Source organism: Sphaerodactylus townsendi, linkage group LG03, assembly GCF_021028975.2.
Source record: "Sphaerodactylus townsendi isolate TG3544 linkage group LG03, MPM_Stown_v2.3, whole genome shotgun sequence".
Classification (NCBI taxonomy): Eukaryota; Metazoa; Chordata; class Lepidosauria; order Squamata; family Sphaerodactylidae; genus Sphaerodactylus; species Sphaerodactylus townsendi.
The window spans coordinates 136,536,667-136,560,183 of NC_059427.1; the positions used below are offsets into that span (position 1 = coordinate 136,536,667).

A 23,517-nucleotide genomic window follows, 5' to 3' on the forward strand; every position below is an offset into this window, starting at 1 on the left:
ATATGTGCAGATATTCTTAACTCAAGAGAATATTTAAATATTCCAATCATGAGGCTGGCTTTGTGGATCCTTTCCCACAAATTGGCATCCTCTTTCCTAGGCGAATGAGATTTTTTTGAGGAAGATCTAGGCACTCCACTTGACCCGTGTAGTGGGGTCATTGAGACCGGGGGAGGGCGGTATAGAAATGCAATAATAAACAAACAAACAAACAAATAAATAAATAAATAAATAATATCCTGGCCATTGGGAAGGCATGCACTCAATGCAAAGGTAAATGGTTTTCATGTTTACTGGATAATGTTTAATGGTCATCAAAGTCTCCCCCCCCCCACCTCCAAAAAATGAGATTCTTTTTCAGCAAGGAGATAGGCCAAAGTTTAAACATCTTCTGGAGGTGATGTTAGATTTATTTCTCTGGCCTGATTTCCAGGGTACTAGTGCCCAGATAAGAGTCACTGAAATCACTTTCACAATCTCAGAAGCAACTAGGATAGGAAAGATGGGGCTTGGCTGGGATTTCTAGTGGTCAGTGGAAGGCACTATAGTATCTTGAACCCCACTATAATAAATACAAGCAGATGATACTGTACATACTGATCAAGCTCACAAAGAAGGATCAACACATTTTGGTTCTGGAAAATTGTGCATGCCTATCTACCACATATTCCAAATATTAAAACTGCAGGCGCTAACAAGGCAATCCTGTCAATGGAAAATAACCTTCCTGACTTCCCCCTCTTAATGTAGATCACCAGTATCCCTGAAATAGTGTTCCTGGGGACAGGGTGTGTGTGTGTGTGTGTGTGTGTGTGTGTGTGTGTGTGTGTGTGTGTGTGTGTGTGTGTGTGTGTGTGTGTGTGTGTGTGTGTGTGTGTAAAGTGATGCTCACAACTGACTTATAGCAACTCCTGGTAGGGTTTTCAAGGCAAACGATTAAACACTGTTGGTTTGCCATTGCCTTTCTATGCACAGTCTTCCATAATGATCTCCCATCATCCGAGCACCGACCCAGCTTAGCTTCCAAGATCTGATGAGACTGGATTATGTTACACCCATCCACATCCCAGGATCTGCAATAGGATGAGAAAATTGATTTTTAAAAACTCCCCAACACCATCAGCAGAAAATTCAGTCCAGATCCAACCCATAATAATGAGCTCATTGAAAAGTTGATAACTGGGCATATCACTCAGTGGTACAGCTGACCATGCAAACTTTACATCATTTTCTTTATACATACCACAGGAGTTATCTTTTCTTCATCTGGATCTCTTTGGTACAGAGTATTAGCAAAAAGCACACACAACCCTAGTTGCTATTTTCTCCACACACACACACACACACACACACACACACACACACACACACACACACACACACACACACACACACACAAGGGATTTTCTACTGGATGGTTACAAAGTTCCTGAAAAGCTGGAAAGCCTGAATGAATGAAAGCTTCTCCCAGGCAGCAGCAACAGTCCCACATGTGGTTTGACCTTGGACTACTAGTCAGATCCCACATTCTGCTCATCCATCAATATTCAGAGTTGTCATCAGGAAGCAACACAGTTCATTAATTATACATTAACCTCATTCATGCCTTTTAATCCATAAATGGGTCAGGCAATGTTTTTAAAAAAGAAAAGAAAACAGAGAAAAGGCACACCATGATAATATAACCAAACCAGTGCTGAAGTTTTACAATGCAATCCTGTGCAAAACTGGAACCTCGTAAATCCATTGAAGTCAATGGACTTTGAAGGGTATAACTGCTTTAGATTGAACCGTAAGATACCTAAGTGCAGCATGGGAGAATAATCATGAAACTATTTATAAGCTTTCTCTTCTCCAAAAACATCCTGTAAGTAACTCAACGTTTTCTGGTGAAATAAGTTCTAACACTAACATTTATCCTGGAACGAATAGATTTCATGTACTTAAAGGGGTGTGTGTGTGTAACTTTGCTAAGGATTTCACTGTTAAGCAAGTGAAGAATATTTTTCCTTCACCACTGACCCACTACACGTAGCTTTTGGCATGTTCATCATTACAACAAAGGATTCCAAATCAGAAGATACACCTTTCTGGCAAACTTGAGTTTCTGCACCTCTGATTTTACAAATTAAAATTTCCTGTATCTGATAATAGCCGTTTTGGCACTCTCCAAAAGATGAGAATAGCCTGATGGATAACGCTGTTGCATCCTTTGGGCTGGCTCGAGAGGCTGTTTAATATTCTGAACTGTACCATTACCTTTTCCAACGCAGAATCTGTTTTAATTTGGATTGCCTTTCCATATCTTTTTCATTTGAAACTTACTCGCTTGATAAATGGTCCTCTAAGATGCGTGAAGCAGGTAAACATATTAAGTAAGATTTGCATGACAAGCCACAGGGCCTCGTTCTATTAAGCCATAATTTAATTGTAAGAAATTCGCAAGTCTATTAAATGTCTGTTTATACTATTCGCAAGCTTTTTAATGTCTCCGTGGGGCTGCTTGGTTCCCATTTAATCGGCATTCTGCTTCCTTCTGAAAAGGTAGCGGCATGTCATTACTTAAGTTGGGGGCTTAGCAGATAGAATTTTAAGAAATTTTCCACATCCTATATTAAAGAACAGCACACTAGATACTGAATGCTTCTTCTATTGTAATTTGTTTTCATGTTTGACAGTTCCACTCTATGGTATGTCTTTTTTCTTTTCCTGTAGCACAGGCCAAAATTTTCATTTGACACAATCAGGTGCTGGAAAAGGCAGGAGGAAATGGAGTTTCTATAATATCATAGCAGCTCAGCCAACAGCTTTGTGAGGAGTGGCTTTTGGAAAGACAGGAACCAGCCACTTTTTAATATCTTATAAATGTAATAGGCATTCCAATACTTTACAGATAACATGACACTTTGATTACGGATTTTAGCAAAATAGAGATCAGCTAAGCATATATATTTTCTGTTCCTCCTTACTGGACAGAATACAGTCTTCATATGTGTGTATCCTGATGAACATTTGAACTGGGCTATCTCCAAACATGTTATTCTCCTTCTTTTGCTGGAGTTCAAAAATATGCACTGTCAGCCAGGGGTCTTTTGGAACCTGACATCCCCCTGATATAGCTATTAGAGATGCACTTTCCACCTAGCTGAAATGTTCCCTCAGCTCGTGTATCTAGCAGATTCTGAGGCAGCTGGGACTCTTTTGGTGTGGCAGAGATGTTGATTGACTGGAGAAAATACTTGACCAAACCAAGTGTGGGAGGTATGGTGGCTGTGTTTCTTCCCATCCCCATCCAGATGTGAGGAAGGGGGTAGGGTTGCCAGTTCCAGTTTGGGGAACTCCTGGAGAGGTGGGAGCCTGGGGAGGATAGGGGACTCAGTAAGGTACAATGTTGTAGAGTCCACCCTTCAAAGCATCCAGTTGTTATGGTACTCAATAAGGCATGGGGGGGGGGGAGTACAAGAGCCCCTCGCCTTGCCATGCTGCAGGTCCAAACAGGACTGGTCCTCAAAGCATTTTGAAATCACTTTAAAATAACAGCAGCATCCTTGTGGAAGTCATGAGGATGCTGTCATATCTAATTGGGTCCTAAGAAAGCAATGCAGAACCAGAGACTAGGCCATTCTCCTCAGTCAGCCACAGAGAGACATTGACGGGGAGGGGTGGGAGTGAAAGGATCTCTAGAATAGAATGCGACCAAATGATGTCCCCTGAAATCCTTCTGAAAATGTAGTTTAGGAGTCCCTAAGAAGAAAAAGGGGGACTGAGTATTCCAGCACTCCTGTATTGGAACACTGCTTGAGAGGCGTCAAAATCCTTATTATACAATACTCAAAGAATGCAAGCATCTGACTGCTTCATTTCCTATAGTTATGCAACGTCAGCACAGGAAATACATGACAATCACTGTGGACTGGCTGGGAACTCCATCTGACAATCCGAACCAAGGATAAGATGTCTGCATATGAGAAAACCAATCATTCCATTCAACTTGGCACTTTTTCCTATGCTCAGATAGAAACCTAGGCATTATTACAAAACACTTTCAATGATTATTGCTCCATCAGCTCAATTTGATTGACAAGATAAGAAATGGACAATAAAAACTAGGAGTTGCTTTCCTATTGCTGCTGTTGTTTTCTAAAATACACTATCCATCCCACCTTTCTATGATTGAAATCAGGGTAGGGATGGAGACTTGCAAACATCACAGAAATACAAATATTTGCAAAGAAGTCATTAGAATTATCTCTGGCTTGTATTCAAACTCATTGTCCTAAAGACTGCAGAGCTCTTTTTATCTTTGGACATGTGTAAGAGAGATTTTCCTCGTCTTTTCCCCGTATAGCCCCTCACTTTGCCCCTCAGGGTATTCCTGAGGTTCTCTCTGGCTTGTATTCAAACTCATTGTCCTAAAGACTGCAGAGCTCTTTTTATCTTTGGACATGTGTAAGAGAGATTTTCCTCGTCTTTTCCCCGTATAGCCCCTCACTTTGCCCCTCAGGGTATTCCTGAGGTTCCACTGATCCTCTGAGGAACAAAGTTGCATGGGGTTCACAAGGATGCAGAGGAATGCGAGAAGCAGAATAGCCCCAATTTAGAAGACTGAACCAGGAGCACACCTTGTTTTATTCAAGTCACAGGAATCTGGGTTGCATAAGCATACATATATTGTATGATAATTGCACTCTTAGCAATCATTTGCAGGTGGACTGTTTTGTCTGCATGAAAAAATCCAGTTGCAAATGATTTCTATAGTACAGTGAGAGTACACTATCCAATGATGTGTGAATGCAGCCCAGGCTTTGGACATCTTAACACCCAAACATATAATACCAAGGGCATACCTACAGAAATTGGCACCTGGAGTAAGGTCTCAAATTGTGCCCCCCCCCCCAAATATCTGACACCCATCTTTTAAATAGCTGTGCCTTCGCTCAGCTGGCAGTGGATCACTTAGGTACGAGCAACAAAATAGTACTAGTAGGATATTCAATCCCTATATAATTGGGGATGGGGGTGACTTATTGCTGCAAACAGTAAACTAGTCAGTTCACAACTTTAAAAACAGCTGAGAGGAAGGTGTTCACTTTTACAAACTTTAACAGTGGTGGAGGGAGAAAGCCTTACTGAAACAGCACAGTATAGGTTTTTTTTTTATTGAACTTCATATCCTGCCCTTAATTTAGCAAAAGTGATCCATGCTGTTGTTTGCTATTTCTTTTTAAAGGCTACAGAAGCATTCCTGCATATGCATTGCACTGGAAAGGAACGATCTACCTATAGGATATTTAAGAACCCATTTTTTAAAAATTCTAGATGTTTACAAAAATATTGTTGGGCATGGTTGAAGACAGGAGTTATCAATAGATCTATCAAAAATCTTTAAAAATGCAAGAGAATACAAAAGAAAATTTGAAAATTAGAGAAAGGCAAAAGGGAATTGAATGACACTTGGAAAGACAAAAATCTAGTGATAGATAGGCAGAACAAAGGATTGAAACTTTGGAAGTGAAATATAGAAGTCATAGTCTTCAATTTAAAGGAATTTCAGAGGAATTTGGTAGGATAAACTTAGAAGATAATTGAGTTTGGCTGCCATGCATCCATGTGACCCAATGCCAACATCCATGCCACTTTGCACAGCACAGTGGACACAGATGTCAGCACAGTTACTTCCCATGTGGCTTTACCCGCCACTCAATTGCACTATAAAAGGAATACATACTGAGAATTTTACATCTGAATACAGGAACATACTGAATCAAACTATTACAATTCATAAAATATTTCAAGCCATGAAGGAATTGAAAAAAAGATAAAGCACCAGGACCAGTTGGACTTACAACAATGTATTATAAGTGCTTTGAGGAAAATGTAATAATGCCACTGAAGAAAGTCATAAGTAAAATAACTGAAGAGAAATGTTGTTCTCAACATGGCTAAGTACATATAATAGTGATTCACAAAGAAGGTAATGATCCAACATTACCACATCACTGTTAAATGTGGACTACAAATGTTTTACATCAGTAATGGCAGAGACGAGACACTGAGGAAATATATAACAAAACTAATCCATGCAAACCCGACTGAATTCATACCAAAGAGATATATGAAGGACAATGTCCATTTTATGATTAATGCAATATAATTCATGAAAATAAAAAGAACGTCATGTTTAAGTTTTTAAAGGCTGAAAAAGTGTTCAATACAGTGGTGTAGTGCCAAGGGGACATGGGGGTGCGTGATGCACCGGGCGTGTGCCGGTATGGGGGAGTGGTGGGGGTGTGGTGGGGGTGTGGTGGGGGCATTCCAGGACAGGGCAGGGGCAGGTGGGGGCATGACAGGGGCGCAGGGCACACGTGTACCCCAGGCGCACTTCCCCCTCGGTTTGGACCTGCTTCAATAATATAGCCTGGCCCTTTTTTATTGAAAACATTTGGAACTGTAAATTGGGACTGAAGATTTGTGAATTGGATGCAGAGTATTTATGCAAAACAGCAGGCAAAGATATTAATAAATGGAGTTTTCACTGATGGATTTCAAATTAAAAAAAAGAACACATCAACGATGTTCATTATCTCCATTTTTATTCATTCTTCCACTCAAAGTGTTGGCTACTAAAATCAGACAAAATATGAGAATTAAAGGATTGAAAGTGGATGGAGAAGAGTTTAAAATGGAAAATTATGCTGTTGATGTGGTGCTAACATTTTCAAACCCTCAATTGTTAATACAATACATAATAGAACAAATTAAAAAAATTTGGACCCTTCTCAGGCTATAAAATCAATAATAAGAAGACTAAGGTAATGTTTATGTTTTTTTAAGTTTTTAAGGCAGGAAGAAGAAAATATCAAAAAGATTACAGGATGTGTTATGACATCAAATGCAATTAAATGTTTTGGAAGAAATTTGACTTGACAAAATGACACATTATTTAAAGACAGCTGTAGAATAATGTGGATGAAGGTTCACGATGATATGCAAAGGTCGCCTAAATTGGAAATTTGATAGTTAGGAAGAATTTACACTATAAAAATGAGTGCATTACCAAAATTACCGTATTTGTTTCAGATGTTGCCAATTTATGTACAAGAAAAATCACTAAGGAATGGCAGAGATGGATAAACAAGTTCATTTGGAATGGCAAAAAAACAAGAATCAAATTTAAATTTTAACAAGATGAAAAAAAATAGAGGAGGATTAGCAGTACCTAATATTAAACTATATTATCCAGTAGCTCATCTGGTTTGGATTGTGGAATGGATTAAAAACCCAGGTCAAATAATAATAACATTAGTAATGATAGATTTGGAAGGAGGTTTGCACAATTGTTTATGGTCTAAAAATCAATTACATAATATACAAGGAAGCCATGTAATTAGAGATGGACTATTTAGAATTGTGAAATCTACATAAAAATGAATCCTCCCTATCATAAAACCAAGCCTGGGAGAGCCAAGCTTGTTTCAGAAAAATTTGGGTCCTTTTCTCCAATAACTCCAACCAGCTGAGTTCTCAACGATTTATTGAAAAACCTAAATCAAAGAAATAAAACATAAATTCAGTTACAGAGATTGCTCAGCTGAATACATTCTTATAGATCTCTTGGGACATCCAGCCCAGAGGTGCTTCTCTTAGCTTAGCCCATAATAGAGTCACCTTGGTCTTTGTTCTTAGTCTCCAAGAAAACTTTCCCCCTTGCCATGCAGTCCGCAAAGCTTTTTGAAGTGCCTTATTTGGGCATCTTCCTGTCCTGGGTAAATTTCCATGGCCTTTTGGTTTCTCCATCCGGAGGTCTTGAGATCAAAGGCCGATTTTAACATGTAGGTGTGATTCTGTTAGTTTTACAGTACTATTCCATCACACTCCCATAACCGTATTAGTCTCCTACAGAGGCTTATTATGATAAAAATGTGAGGAACAGTAATTATTTTATCACACAGCAAAAATATCATTTATTAGGTTGAAGCCATTACTTCACATGACAGAGAAGCAGAACAAGCGAAAAGATGTTTTGTCAAAGGCTTTCACGGCCGGATTCAACTGGTTGTGGTGAGTTTTCCTAGCTGTGTGGCCATAGTCTAGTGGATCTTGTTCCTAACATTTCACCTGCATCTGTGGCTGTCATCTTCAGAGGTGTATCACAGGGAAAAGTCTGTTCACACAAAAAGACATAATATTTACCGCCCACCAAATATTAAGAGAAAATTGATACAAGATTTTTATAGATGGTATATCGTCCCAAAGGTTATCGAGAAGAGAGACATGAACTATAGAGGGAAAATTTTGCAAATGTGAAGAAGTGGATTGTATCTTTTAAAAAATTTTAAAATTAAATTTGCTATAAATGCTAAGAGTATGTTATTAGGCATTTTGCAAAAAAAACCCCAACAACCCTGAAAATTTTAAAAGAACTGTTTTCGTATAAGATAACAGTGATTATTTATTTATTTAATATGTATACCGCTCTTCCCTCCACAGGTTCACAGCAGCTTCCAACATATAAAAACACTCATATCATAAATAGACTACAGATATACTCACAGCAAAATGGGAAGCAAAAGACTGTCCAAGCCAAAAGCACTGGGAAAGCAAACTAGCTGAATATACATTAATGTCAAAACTAATGAACTTTGTGAATGAGAGGCCAATCAAATAATTTCAAGATAAATGAAAATCAAATTATTTATATTATTCTTAAAGATAGACAAGTTGAGAAGGAGGTTGTTGAAATGATGTATATAAACTAATAATCATCATCGTGCTAAATATTGTAAATGGATCTGAAGGGAAGAAGACATAAACATATTATGAACAGATGATAATAATATGTGTATTCAAGATTTAATATGTGAGAATTATTCTCAGAAACTTATAATAGTGATCACTTATCATTAGGAGCAGCAGTGGCATAGTGGTTAAGAGCAGGGGTACTCTAATCTAGAGGAACCAGATTTGATTCCCCACTCTGCCGCTTGAGCTGTGGAGGCTTATCTGGGGAATTCAAATTAGCCTATGCACTCCAACACACACCAGCTGGGTGACCTTGGGCTAGTCACAGTTCTTCTGAGCTCTCTCAGCTCCACCCACCTCACAGGGTGTCTGTTGTGAGGGGAGGAAGGGAAAGGAGTTTGTAAGTCCCTTTGAGTCTCCTTAGAGGCGAGAAAAGGAGGATATAAATCTGACTCTTCTTCTTCTCCTCAGTCTTTATCTATTTTATCTATTTGAATTTATATTATAACATTGTCTAATATTGTCAGGCCTGTTATATATTGCATAAAATTTTATTATTTTTCTTAAATTATTATGATAAACATTATTTCATGTTCACTTATTATATCATTCACTATTGGCAAAAACAACTATAATGATTAAGCGTCTACTGTTTATTAAATTATTGTGTATAATATATGTACAATTTCCTTTTTTCCTAGTCTTGTGATACATTGTAACATTTATTTTGATTCTTTCATTCCTTTTTTCAATTCTGTTTATATATATAAAATTAAAATTAAAAATTTTAACGTGTCTAGCAGTGTGCTCCTCTGTGCATCAGTCTTCTGTGATCTTACAAATCATGCTGTGATAAAGCAAATTAGACTGATCAATTTTGCATGGTGGCACAAGAGTGTTTATTATCTTCTGCACTGCTAGTCAGTCTTCTGAATCAACAATTTGGCTGTGAAAAGTTATTAGAGTGTATTCAGTATCAACAGGCTTTTGACAGGATTCAGCCAGATGCATTTGTAAATGGATGCCAATTTCCCCAACCCATCTCATCCCATCCCACCTCATTCATCCCATTGTTGTTTCATGAACATGCTGTCCACTGCATTTCATTCCTCTAGAATTCCAGTGTACTAAGATACTTTTGCCAATCATTTCTAAGATGGGTATATTTACGATTTGCTGCAATGTTCTATTATTTCATATTTTGCTCTACCTTTATTATTTATTTATTTATTTATTTATAAATGTTTGGTTTCAGTATCAACAGAGTGTATTGATCTGAAACAGTTAAAAGACAATTCCTTCAAGACTATAGAACTTATGCAGTTCTCTGGCACAAGATGACATAGCAGCCAGAAGGATCTATATTGCTTTAAAAAAGGATTAGACAAATGCCTTGAGGTTTATTATCAGCTATTAATTGCAACCACAACATATTCATGGTCAGAGGCAATTTGTAGCATACCTCCAGGTATGCGATGTGGAGAAGAAACATGAGAGGACTCTTGGTATTCCACTACTTTTGATCTTTTCAGAAGAATGTGGTATTCTGCTCATGGAAACATTACATTGTCCATGTATCTGCTGTGAAACAATCCAGAAGGATGCTTGTGTGTTCTTTGCTTGGGATAGAATGTACTAAGGAAGGGCATCTGGTTGCCTAACTACACTCACACAAATCTTCGGCCTCCAGTGATTCCATGCTCAGATACAGAGTAGATGTGGATTGCAGCAGAGTCCATCTAAATGCTAATATCTTAGAACCAGTGCAAAATTTCTACATGTGCTTCAAGAGAATGACTGTTTAGTCAAACTTACTGTATCCCCATTTGTGCTTCCACTTGTGCAACATATTGTGTGATCAATTTCTAGGCACTATGATATACAGGAATATAGATATTGCGCAAGTGGAATTACACTATATCCATTTAGGTTTCTGTTCATATATCACTGGATCCAAGCCACTATTTATACAAGGTGCAACGGGGGCCTACAGCCCCTCATATCTCAGGCTCCTTCCACAAGGGCCAATAAGTGTGGGCTAACCACGGTATAAGACCCGTGTTGGGGGGAACTTCGCACGGATCCTGCTCCTAATGTGAATCTGCTCCATGTTCCCCCCAACCTCAGTTTTTCAAGAATCGCACTATCTGTAATTCTTTTGTTTTAACATGGATTGCAGCTGCTGCCAAGCAAATGGCTTCCCTGAGAAGTGCGTTACTTGGCTGTGCTTCCCCTTTTTTTCAGTCCTTGCCTCTGTGCTGCATAGCTTCAGAGGGACACAGGGATGACAGCATGACTGTGGAAGTCCATGCCTGCCAGGCTTCATAGCTACATAGCGGAGGGAAGTGAATGAAAAAAAGAGCTCCTCCGTGTGAAGGTGCATGCCCCATCCAATGCACTGACCGTGGGATGCCCAGCCATTTGAATGGTCCAGGGCTACGACAGGTTCATTTATCCCACCTGCAACCTGTTTTACATTTGCTGTGCGGAAAGGCCTTAGTTTAGAAGGCAGATCTTTCCAACTTACACTGCATCTTAAAATTCCAAAATGGAAGTGGAAGAATGTTCACTGGAGCCATACTGATACATTCCCAGCCACTGCCTGTTAATATTAAAGGTCTGTCCCATGCTCATCTTTAGATAATACTGTGCTAGTACATCTATTTTATAAATATAAATTGCTGAGAGAGATAGAAATTCTGTGTTCTTATCACAGGGGATTTTCTCCTGAAAATGAAATCTTTGTATAGAGCAGATCCTTTACACTTTTTAAAAATTCCCTTGTCTCCTCTTGAAATCGTAATCTGGTATGCTTCCCCATGGCTTGAGATAGGAAAAAAAAAGCTGTTTAAGAGGCCACCAACAGAAACAGAGCTCAGAAATGCAAAGCACAAACAAGAAGAAAATCTTTGCAGAGACGTGTTTCTATGTGCGCAGCCCTAGTAACATTAAAGGCAAGGAGGAAGATGAAATGGAAGGTGCAGCTCCTGCTTCAAAAGGGAACATTTCAAAGTTTGTTATGAAATGGCAGCTGTTCTGCCAGAGAAGACTGCAAATATCTCCTCAATCATATTTTTAGATGCACTCAGAATGTTTTGCTAAGTGGGAAGTTGGTGCATTTGAAATGAAATGAGAACCAGTTAGCACTCATTTCCCAGCACCTTGGGAAATAAGTTATTTCCTGTTAATTATGTGACATTTCAGAGGCACTCGGCTCCAAAGCCCAGACTGCTCTATGAAAAATCTTTAACTGGATCCTTGGTTTTGTTGTGTGGGGTTGATTGAAGCATATTCTTTACTTTGTTAAGAGTGGTTCATTTGATACAAAAATAACACCTAAGAAGGTAGACCTGCAGAACTGCATCTTGATTCTCCCCATTCATGTCCATGGAGCCAATGTGGATTAGTGGTTTAGATATCAGACAAGAACCTGGGGAAATCCCCACTCACGCCATAGAAGATTGCTGTCCTTGGCCAGTCACACACTCTCAACCCTGACCCTGGCTAGTATTTGGATGGGAGACCTCCAAGGAATATCAGAGTCATGACCCGGAAGCAGGCAATGGCAAACAAACTCCGATGTTTCTTGTACTGAAAATCCTACCAGTCAGTTGTCATGTCAGCTGTGACTTGATGGCAAAAAAGGCATCAATTATGCATGACTAGACTTTTGTGCTATCAGATTTATAGCCTCCACACCTTCCCACAAGTCAAGATAGATCTTACTCATCACTTCATGCATTTCGGTTTTGCTGGTGGAAATAGGACTGGCATCACTCAGCAGACACATTAGACAGAGATCAATCCATGTCCCAAGTCAAAGATGAAACAGATGTCTGTGTTACTCTAGTGTTGCATGTTGCCCTTGTGTGAAAGTATAGTTGCTTGAAGTAAGAGCCTTCTGGTGAAAAGGCACAGTTTTCTGGATCATTTACTGCTTAAATCTCAGTGCAAAAGGGGAAAATGTTCCCAGTTGAACCTTTCTTCCTGTGTGGTGTATTGGTTAAGCTGCCAGACAAGGACCCAGGAGAACCTGGTTTGAATCCCCAGTGTGCCAAGGAAGCTTGCTGGATGACTTTTGGCTAACCACACAGTCAACCTGATATACCTCATAAGGTTGTCATGCAAGTAAAACAGAGAGAACAATATAAGTCAATTTGTGCCCTCATTGGGGAAAAAAGGCAGGATATAAATGAAGGCAAAGAATACATAAAACACACCGAGTTAAAAAAAAAAAAGCTTTAATTAATTAATCTATTAATTAAATTTCTATTCCACCCTATCCCTGTAGAACTCAGAGTGGGTTACAACATAAAAATTTCCAATAATATAATAATTAAAACTAATAATACAATAATACAATATTATACTATAATACTAAAACCAATATTATGATAGATGTTAAAAACAGATGGCAATAAAAATCCCCCTTTCTACCACCTCCTCCACCCCCGGAGGCCGGAGAAGGTGACATTTCGTTTGCTAGATGGAAAAGGCCTGGTGGAACAGCCACGTTTTACAGGCCCTGAGGAATTGAGCTCCCGCAGGGCCCTGATGTTGTTTGGCAGCTTGTTCCACCAGGCTAAAGCCAGAGCTGCAAAAGCCCTGGCTCTTTTGAGGTCAGCTGGATATCTCTCAGGCCAGGGATCATTAAGAGGTTCCCTTCCGACGAACGGAGGGGCCTTCGAGAACAATATGCGTACTTATATGCAGAAAGTGAAGGCACAGAGGCCCAAATCCTGTCCTCTCCTTGTGCATGCCCACAGTTCCTCTATTTTATTTCCATCTCTATGCTTATACACTTCAACCAAACCCTGCCCTAATGTCTCTCACTGATGGAAGTCAAGCTAAGTGGCATAGATAATAGCACCTTCTCCTCAGCAATGACACATTTCATTCATTTCATTCCTCTTAAATCAGCACTGGGGAGCAGTACAGGAGCATGATGCAGGGGGGCCAGCAGAGTTGTTGCGGCAGTGCACCTTTAGTGCAGGGGCTTATAATGGAACCAAAGAGTGTTTCTAGGGGTGGAGATTATGGGTCGCTCCCCACTTACCTCTTCATGTGCAACTCCGCAGCGTCCCCGCGCCGAAAAGCCTCCGCGGCTTATGACCACGGAGACTATTTGCTCCCCACTCATTTGCCATTAAGGAGCTAACGCGGGCGGCCAAGAACGGGAGTTTCGTGGAAATAGAGGCAATGAAGCGTTTTCATTGGCTGGCACAGGTGTGCGTCATGGAGGGAGGGCGGGCCTCCATTTTCATTGGCTGGGACGAGGTCATTTTTGATAGGCTCGGATGTCTGCACGTCATCAGAAAGGCGCTGGAAGCTTTGGAAGCATTTGTTTGAGACGTCTGCACATGCTGACGTCAGCATAAAAAGAAAGTGAAAATCAGTTCTTGCCGCCGCCACCGACTACTCGTCTGGTCTGCTCTGCAGCACCTCGCTGTGTGAATTCGCAAACTAAATTCGCTGTGAATTTGCAGCAATAAACCGCGAACAAAGGGAACAATATCGTCACGTCACGTTGTGCACACGTCTCAATGCCTGCATTGTAATATAGGGTGTCGCGATGATTCTACGTCTTCATGTGGCTTCATTCTGCGCACTGACGGTGACGCCCTCCCCAAACAAAATGGAGGATTCTTTCCCCTGATTGGCCGGAAAGCTCTGCGCCCCAGCGAATCAACCGCGCGTCATCTTCCGGGTTCCCCACCACCCCACCACCCCGCGCCAAGCGTGGGGTTTGGGAAAATGTTGCTGTTTTTTGAAGAGCAGATTTGACGCGCGCCAGGGAGGAGGAAGAGCGGCAATTTCTGCGCAGCCGCGCAGTGGACGCTGGGGATGTGGGGAACGTCCTGGCTCCCCGCGTCTGATCAAGAGAAAACCCCGCGGCTAATGGTGAGTGGGGAGCGACCATATGTTAGTTGGCTCTTACAGCCCTCCTGGGCCAGGAATGCCCACTTCTTCCAGCATAAAGTTACACCAGCAAAAACTGTGGTGCAGCCCAGAGAACTGCAAAAAAGTTTCTCCCCAGGTGCAGCCCTGTCACCATGGCCACAGTTGGCTCTGTAAGCCAACCAAGCAGCTGGCCAATGGAGAGTGGGCTGCAAAAGTGAACTCAGCTCTCACAGTAGTAGCCAATATTAGGACCCCTCCCTGTTTATTATACATACTTCCTAGAAAGTAAGGCATGCAGACTGAAATGCTCTCTGACAGTTATCAGATGTGAGGATTTAGCATGATCATGGGGCACGTTGGTATTGAGGCAAGCACTTGGAGCGAGCACTCTACATCATCAGTCCGGCACTTTGCACATTTGACTTGTTCCTAGCCCTGTGGGGCTAATCCAGCATGCAACAACTCTCTGGGGAGAGCACAGTCGAGCCATCCTTCTAATTTCACTTTGCACTTTATGAAAGCTAACAGACAGTTGAGACACCACCCCCATAGGTGAGCTCCCATTCTACCTTTGCCTGGGTCCACCTGGGATCACCCGGTAGCTGGCTCCAAAGATGCAGGCATGGCAGGAGGAAGAAGTGGTTGCCTCTCCCATACATCGATGAAGATCAGGAGGGGCCTAGAGGGTGAGTGGGGGAGGCCGATGGGGCAGGGTTGTGTGGGGTGAGGGGAGGCCAAGGCCAAGAACACATAACTGTCAAAACTGGGGTGGTATTGCTATGGTGGCATGTGACAACTCAAGTTAACATCCATATCCATTCAGTTGCCCTGCCAGGGGAGCTACCCAGGAGGTTGGTCCAGCCAGGCTGTGCGGGAAGGACACAGGGCTCAGGACCCACACCACTGGGAGGGGGGCAGGGGAGTGTAAGCAGTGACGTGGGGAGGAGGTTTGCCTATGAACACCTGAAAGACCATTCCCCTGGCAGCCCACTCTCCATGTTGGCACAATTCCTTTCCATTTTTCCATTTATTTAACTCTTGTAGACCAACAAGTCATGAGCAAAAAGAAAAGGGTGCATTTATTAAAAAAAAAAACACCATAACATCTAAAATTCATCTGTACAAAATTAAATAATTTTCCATTTTTACAAAGCTTATGTAAAATTATAAATATACCGGATTACAAAATTAAAATTTAAGAAATAATGTCATTGACAGAAATTTTGCAACAGTGAAAGTCATACTTTGATCAGCTACAAGCTCCCGTTTTACAGCACGGTTTTGCTTTTCGATATATCTAATAATCTATTTTTCTTGGGCTACATTGTATTTCTTACAGTCAATAAAGAAATGCCAGATGGCATCTAGATCCCCTGATTTGCAGCCACAAGCCTCTTAAAGAAGTTGATTGCTTGAAGTCTACCTGTTAATTCCCCTAATGGCAGGGCATTTAGTCTTCCCTTAGAAAATAGCATTCTACCACTGGAAACCATTAGAAAATGACAGGCAGAGTGAGTGTTCAAGACTGAGAGGCCTAAATAATATAAGAAATATATTCTTCATGCTCTGAAACACCTGCTCCACTTATCAAACTGTAAGACACTAGATTTAATTTGCTTGCATAAAGAATAAAGACCTATTTAGTTAAGGTTTTCAAGGGATAGGTAAAATTTTTGTAGTCTATCTTCTGATTTGTCACAAACGTTGAAAGTTACATTTGGTTCTTTCTGGGCCCGTTGATCAGTGTGATGGAGCAGGTCCATTCTTTGGGGGGGGGCAGGTATCATGGGGGTCTGAGCACTTCTGGGTATCCTCCCCCACCCCATGGATTTTGGACTGCTCTCTGATCTTCTCCTCATACCTTCCAGGGAGTGGGATTTGAATGGTGGCTGGGAACTCACCTACGTCTTCTCCTCCCTGCTCCTGGGCTGGCCTTGCTGGCTCTCTCCTCTACTATTCCTCTGCTCCCCCACTCCTGATCCATGAATGGCAGGGCCCCTGCCCCACCCTCTCCACACTGGCACTGCAGTACAGCCATTCCAGGTCCACAGTTTGGCTTTTTGCTCTGCTGTCCAACAACTCAGTTCTGCTGTTGCTGAGTTTTCTCTGGCCATGGGGCAGCTGCCCCCTCTGCTCCCTGGCCTGTGCTGCCCAGGGTCACTTTACACATTGTAACACTCCTACATGGAAAATACATCTATATGCCAGATGCAAATGGAGAATGGGATAATTCCATACACTTCTATTGCCTCAGAAATACGTGCATGGAAACTGTCCCATTTTGTGTATGTGCTCCAACTGAATCCTATTGAGAATCATTATCTCACATGGATATGTAAAAACGTGTTGATTTCACACCACTGTAGTTACAGATACTGATGGACCCAGGATATAATTCTTAGGCCACTTCCTCTGTTCATTTTCCAGAGTCCACTTATGATGCTCTGACCTTGCACTAATCAACCCCAAACTTACTCTGAATCTCTCCCATTTCCATTCCTTTTTCTCAGCAAAGTAGCTCACAGATTAGCATTCTGCTGTGCAGAAGCCCATACAGACTATATAGATCTCCTATGACGTCAGACTGCAGGTAAGGAAGTGTCTTTCTATGCTCCCTGAAAGGAGAAAAGCACCAAGAAAAACAATTCTAGGCTAATTTGCTTCTTGATGCTCTAGCTTTCTTGTATGTGTAATTAAAAAAAATAAAAAAATAAAGAAATGTTATTAAAAAAGTATTTGTATCCAGAAATTACTATTTAAAGCAGCTCACATAATTTAAAAGCTAACATTACAACCAACCAAATTAAATTACATAATGAAACACATTCTGGAGAGATAGCTGAGTTAGTCTGTAGCAGCTACAAAAACATCAGGCATTAAAAACAGAAACTTTCAGAAACCAGTGGAAGAGCAGTTCAGTCACCTACTACAGACTTAAAGGTTGCAAATGCCAATCATTTCATACAGTTTCAAAGAAGGATCCTGGTTTGCTACAACTGAGTTATTCATATACAGTTTTGACATTATCGAGCTTGGATTTAATTGAGAATGAGGATGGGTAATTTTTAGATACCTAATTTTCAGATACCTAAAGGCAATAATCCCAAGAACACATTCTTATTCTACTGTTTAGTGTCACCGTATCTCATTTTTACCCCACTTCCTTCTCCTTTTGTAATTCCATTCTTTGCATTCTTCACAGTATGTCACATTTACACAATTTTTGTTTGCAGTTTTCTAACAATGTAACACTACTATTATTGCATTTTTTATATTTTATGCTGGCTGATTACATTGTTTGATATTGCATGATCCACCTGGCAACTCTGTGAGACAGGCTGGCTATTAATAAAATAAATAAATGTCCAATTCTTTTATCAATGGCAAAAGAACAGACATTGCTTGACTCAAGAAGGGAGGACACTGAAAACTTCTTTTTCTGGAATAGCTATTAAAACCTGTTAAATCTGCTTCCGTGGATTTATCAACAGTTTCCCTGGCTTGAGTCCTGCACACACAGAGAACACTGAAACTGCATTTTCCCCTGCAGTCAGAAAGAAAGCGTGATGTCAAAAGAATGTAAAACTACATCATTAAATTTTGCATCAGTGGGTACATTGGACTTGGGCAATGTTCTTTTTTTAAAGGAATAAAAATCCAAGTGGATACATTGTTAGTGTCACAAGTCAAATGATAGTGAAAAGGTGGAAGAGTGACTTCCACAGTAGATGAATTCTATGTGCCTGTTTTAATGGCTCTTATTCTTTACCTCAGGTATTTGACTAGCCAAACCAGACTAATATGTGCTTTAAAGAAGTGTTTTTATGGCGTAGTGGCTAAGAGCAGTGGCTAAGAGCAGGTGCCCTCTGATCTGGAGGAACCGGGTTTGATTCCCAGCTCTGCCGCCTGAGCTGTGGAGGCTTATCTGGGGAATTCAGATTAGGTTGTGCACTCCCACACACGCCAGCTGGGTGACCTTGGGCTAGTCACAGTTCTACAGAGCTCTCTCAGTTCCACCTACCTCACAGGGTGTTTGTTGTGAGGGGGGGAAGGGCAAGGAGATTGTAAGCCCCTTTGAGTCTCCTACAGGAGAGAAAGGGGGATATAAATCCAAACTCTTCTTCTTCTTTTCTTCAAAGAGCAGGTGTTCTTTTTTTTAAAAAAAAACTATGTTTCTGATTAGAGTTGGTGCAGGCTGTCCTGATACCTACTGTTCAAATGGGTTCAAGGCTGAGGTTTCTTAACCTCTCTGTGTCATAAAGGCCTCCTTGGCCAGAGGTTTCATAACCTTTCTGCTTTTAGTGTCTGTCTTGATCTTAAAGCTAGCCAAACAACTGGCAATTTGATATTAAACATACATACATAAGCCTTCATTGGCATAAAATACAAAAAATAAATAAACAGAAAACAGTTACAGCAGAAATAAAAGTAAAATGAGTAAAAAAATTAACAATTCATAATTTCAAGAAGAAAATTAACAACTGTTTCACAGAATGATACCTCAGGATTGTTCAATATGGAATTTTGTAACAATCTGGTAAATGTAGGCAGTACAATAGGACAGAATCATTGAATTTCAGCCTGATTTTATCATATTTGGAACACTCCAATACAGAGGGGATAAGTGTTTCAATAGAGGCCGTATTACAGGAGCAGAATCGTTCGAAATGTTCTACATTCTTATATCTCTCCTCCAATAGAGCTGAAAGCAATACATTAATATTAAACAAAATAAAACAATAATAATAATGATCTCCAAATACTCTATGAAAATCTGGAGCCACCTCAAAGCAGTTTTCCCACACTAGTTTTAGATGGCATGCCGTGGGCAAGGAGGGGGGGAGAAGACCGAGAATTAAACAACACACTCACACCAGTGTACAATTTTAAGTATTTTTCAAGCTTTCAAATTGTCACATGGGTTGCTCCCACTCTGTAGTAAAACTGACATAGCCATTTAGCATTAGGAGGAACGGAATCTTCCTTTTATCTTCCTTCACAGAATACGAGATTTCTTCATGACTATGTGCCCATTTCCCAGTTCTTCGTTATGAAGATTTGAGCGGAAAGATTTCAATTGATCTTGGATCTCCGACAGAACAGCAATCTTCTGGGCCAGCACAGACTCAAACTGTGCTGCGTAAAAATCCATGTCGTACTCTATTTTTTCAGCCATATGAAGGAATGCTTTCAGCCACTGGAGAGACTCCTTGCGATCCTCCACTAGTATTCTCTCATCAACCCCCTTCCTTTTCTTCTGGTCTTTTGATCTTCTAACAAACGTAAGCGACTGTGGAGAGACCTGGCCCTCTTTCTGAACACAAAACACTTTGAACTCGTCTGTCTCGGGCAAGCTTTCAATGGGCCATGGCTTTGCCAAGTCATCAAGCTGGCAGACTGATCTGGGCACAATACGATGAAATTGCTTGAAAGCATTTGGGTCCACGGAGAGTTCTTTCACACGGTTGGCATACCTCAGCGTGTTGAGCGTGTGCTCGTATGACTTCATCCCAGGGGAAATTGTGGCTATCATGCAAGTGCATGAGTTTTCCCCAACGAACGAATCCCTCAACACCTGGGTAAGCTTGCTGGCTCGAAAAGGAGTGTGGCCTTTGTTGCGCCCCAAGGCCCTTATGCATTCTTTCAATGCCAAGAGACTTTTGTTGATCTCTGCTCCCTCCAGCCTGGTTTGCCTGTCCGCACTGGAAGTATCTGCTCCTCTCTCATTGCCAGCCAAGTCAACCAAGGAAAACTTCCCGTACAGTCTCCCTTTCCTCTTGAGGATGATCTGGAAAACAGCGTGGCTTCGTGAGGAATGGGTGTTTGCAGAGGTCTGCCCGGACGTCCGGCACCTGTTCCCTATCTCAATAAGCTTCATTACATTCTCTACGCAAACCACTTCCTGTTCCAGTAACCCAACCACCTGAACCTGTTGGTTGCTGTCCTCCAGCACCTTGAGCGGGTTCTTCCAGTTGAGCAGATCATAGACCTTACCCCAGTAGATCTCGAAGAAAGCCCCAAAGACTTGGAGCTCCATCATCTCGTAAGCAGCCTCCTGCAGCTTGCAGAAAACATCCCTGGCCACCATGGCGTAGATCCCTTTGGAAGACTCCTGGGTTTTGCCGGAGAAGTCACCGCCCATGGTGTGGGTCTTGCCGCTGCCGGTCTGGCCGTAGGCAAAGCAAGTGGCCGTGCCTCCCCGGAAGAGGGTCTCCACCAGCGGCTGGGCCGTGTGCTGGTAGACGCTTTCGTTGGTGGCAGCCTCGTCGAAGGCGCGGTCGAAGCGGAAGGTCTGGTTCTCCAGGTAGCGCGTCAGGTCGAACCTCTGCCTGGCCTCGTGCACCACCACCACATCGGGGCAGGGGATCGTGACCACGTCCAAGTCGGCCTCCCGGTCGTTGAGCGGCCTCTTGCGCACACAGACAGATATCTTGCGGGAGTTGCCGCTGCCGCCGCCGCCGCCTTCAGCGGGACAGGCTTGGGCCAGCGGGGCGGGCTCCGCCCCGTCGCGCATCAAAGCGGCTCGATAGCCGTCGATCATGGCGATGGCGTCGGCGCGCACGTGGCCGGCTTCGCGCTGGGCTCGCCGCTCCAGCACCTCCTGGCGACGCTTCTCCCGCCGCTCGCGCAGGCGCTCCACCTCCAGCACGCAGGGGGATTTGTGCCGCGCGCTCGGGCTGGCCCGGCCAGCCGCGGCCACTCTTTTGGGCGCGCGCTCCACGCTGTCCCCGCTCGGCTTCTCCTTCGTGATGGGGGTCACCACGTAGTTGGCAGGGGGGCTGGGGCTGTCCCCTCGCTCCAAGGGCGGGGTGGGGATCCCCGGCGGGGCCAGGTGGGGGTTGAGCGCGAAGGCCAGGCCCAGCTCCACCTTTTTGCCCTTGCTGGCCCCGTTCTCGGCCCACTCCACCGTCACGCTGCTGGAGTCCTCGTGCAGCGCCGTGACCAGGGCTAGGTGAACGCGGCCGTCGCTCCTCTGGATATCCAGAGAGACCCCCACCCGGATGGCCCCGAACTGGCTCGCCATGGCCGGGTGCTCGGGGAGCGGCGAAGGGACCGCCCTCCCAATCCTCGGCAGCAGCGGGAAGCGAGAGAAAGGGCAGGGCGCGCAAGGCCGACGGCCCATGAGGGTTTCTCGACGGTGGGTGCCGGAGCTCCTGCGTCACAAGGGCCTCCTCGGGGTAGCTAAGGCTGCAGGCCTGTGCCTACATGGCGGGCAGGAACCTCACTGAGTGAAAGGGCGGGGGGGGGGGGCTTTCTACCGTATCAAGACAATGGTGGTTAGCTCCGACCAGCCTTCATATGGCTTTTCCGTACGCTTAATGCAGGGGACCGCGCTGATGAAATTCAGGACTGGTTCCGGACCTCTCGGCAGAGTGGAGGGGATGTGTCCCTCCTGGTTGTCAGAATGATGCCAAGCTGACACGTGCGTCGTCTCGTCCTTGAGGGATTTTCGCATGGCTGCTTCGTGCCTGATCCCGTCAGTTCCAACCACAATGCCTACATACGCAGAAATTGGAGGTGATCTGGTCGAGTCCCTCACATTCAACACAGAAGGGGTTACTTGGGGTAGCCAGTTCTGAGTTGGGAAATTCTTGGAGGTTTGGGTGTGGAACCTGGGAAGTGTGGGGGTTGGAGAGAAGAGGGACTAAAGTGAGATTGAATGCCATACAGTCCGTCCTCCAAAACCGCTATTTTCTCCTGGGGAACCAGCTGTCCAGGTGCAGTTTCAAGAAATCTCTAGGTCTTGTGCACCATCACTATGTCGGCGCAGGTGATTGTGACCAGCTGCAGTTCCAAGAAATCCCCAGGCCTCGCCTGGAAGTTGGCAACTCCAAGTCGTTTTTACTTCATGTGGAATGATGGGTTATCTTGGAAGTAAGATTTACTTAAATCCTTTCCAAGCAAACCTTAAACATCCCGATTCCCTTATCAAACAAAAAAGTGCTCCAAGCATTTCAATTAACCACTCAGTCTATTAATCAGGTTTTTTTTTTTAAAAAAAGAAGGAATTTAATCAAAAGTGGCATTTAAATTAGTATTGAGTACTGATGACATTGTGGTCAGCAATCTAATCCACTGTTGGTTTGGGGTAATGAATTTAATAGCCCAGTTCTAAGTGTGTTGCTTAAAAATAACCACAGAGTTCAGGGAGCAGGGCTACAGACATTGAATAACCCCACTGAGCAGAGTGGCATTTACTTCCTTGAAAACACATGCATGAGATTTCACTGAAGAGTGCTTAAGAAGTTATATTTAAGTAATAATTGATATGTCTTAAGTAAAAATATTACAAAGGTTTTCAAAGCATTATTTATGAGATATTGTTATGCATATCGAATAATGCTTTGCATATAAATGAGGTAATTTTTAAAAGTGTGTTTTTTAGTGTTAGTCAATTTAGGGTATTTTTGCCATCAAGGTACAGCTGATACGTGATGACCCCATAGGATTTTCAAGGCAAGAGACGTTTAGAAGTGGTTTACCATTATCTGCCTCAGTCTATACATATCTGCGATGTCCTGGATGGGCTCCCGTCCAAATTGTAAAGAGGACCAAATCTTCTGAGCTGCTCAGATCTGATGAGATTGTGCTAGCCTGGCTGTCCTGGTCAGGCAGGGATTGTGAGCTATACAGTGCAGTTTATGCATCCTACTCCTATGTATACTCAGAAGTAAGTCCTATTGTATTCAAGAGAGCTTGCTCCTAAGTAAGTGTGCATAGGATTTTAGCCTATGAATGTTTATTCAGACTTAAATCCTAGTTTATTCATTTATTCCCAGTTAAGGGTTTTTAGGACTTTTTCTCTACGGTGTAAGACTTCACTGGGCTTAGAATGGTGTGTCTTTGTTTAGATATGTTACCTAACGCCCTTCC

At 42.5% G+C, this 23,517-nt stretch overlaps 1 protein-coding gene across 1 annotated transcript; it reads right to left on the minus strand.

Annotated features, from left to right (window-relative positions):
- Positions 1 to 19,639: 19,639 nt before the first annotated feature.
- On the minus strand, positions 19,640 to 21,667 carry LOC125427869 (kinesin-like protein KIF2A). The gene has a single exon (XM_048487430.1). The coding sequence runs from the start codon at positions 21,665 to 21,667 to the stop codon at positions 19,640 to 19,642; it is 2,028 nt and encodes a 675-aa protein (XP_048343387.1).
- Between the last annotated feature and the right edge of the window lie 1,850 nt (positions 21,668 to 23,517).

Coding starts and splice junctions, on each gene's coding strand:
- LOC125427869 (XM_048487430.1), bottom strand. CDS start 21,667: ATGGCGAGCCAGTTCGGGGCCATCCGGGTGGGGGTCTCTCTGGATATC.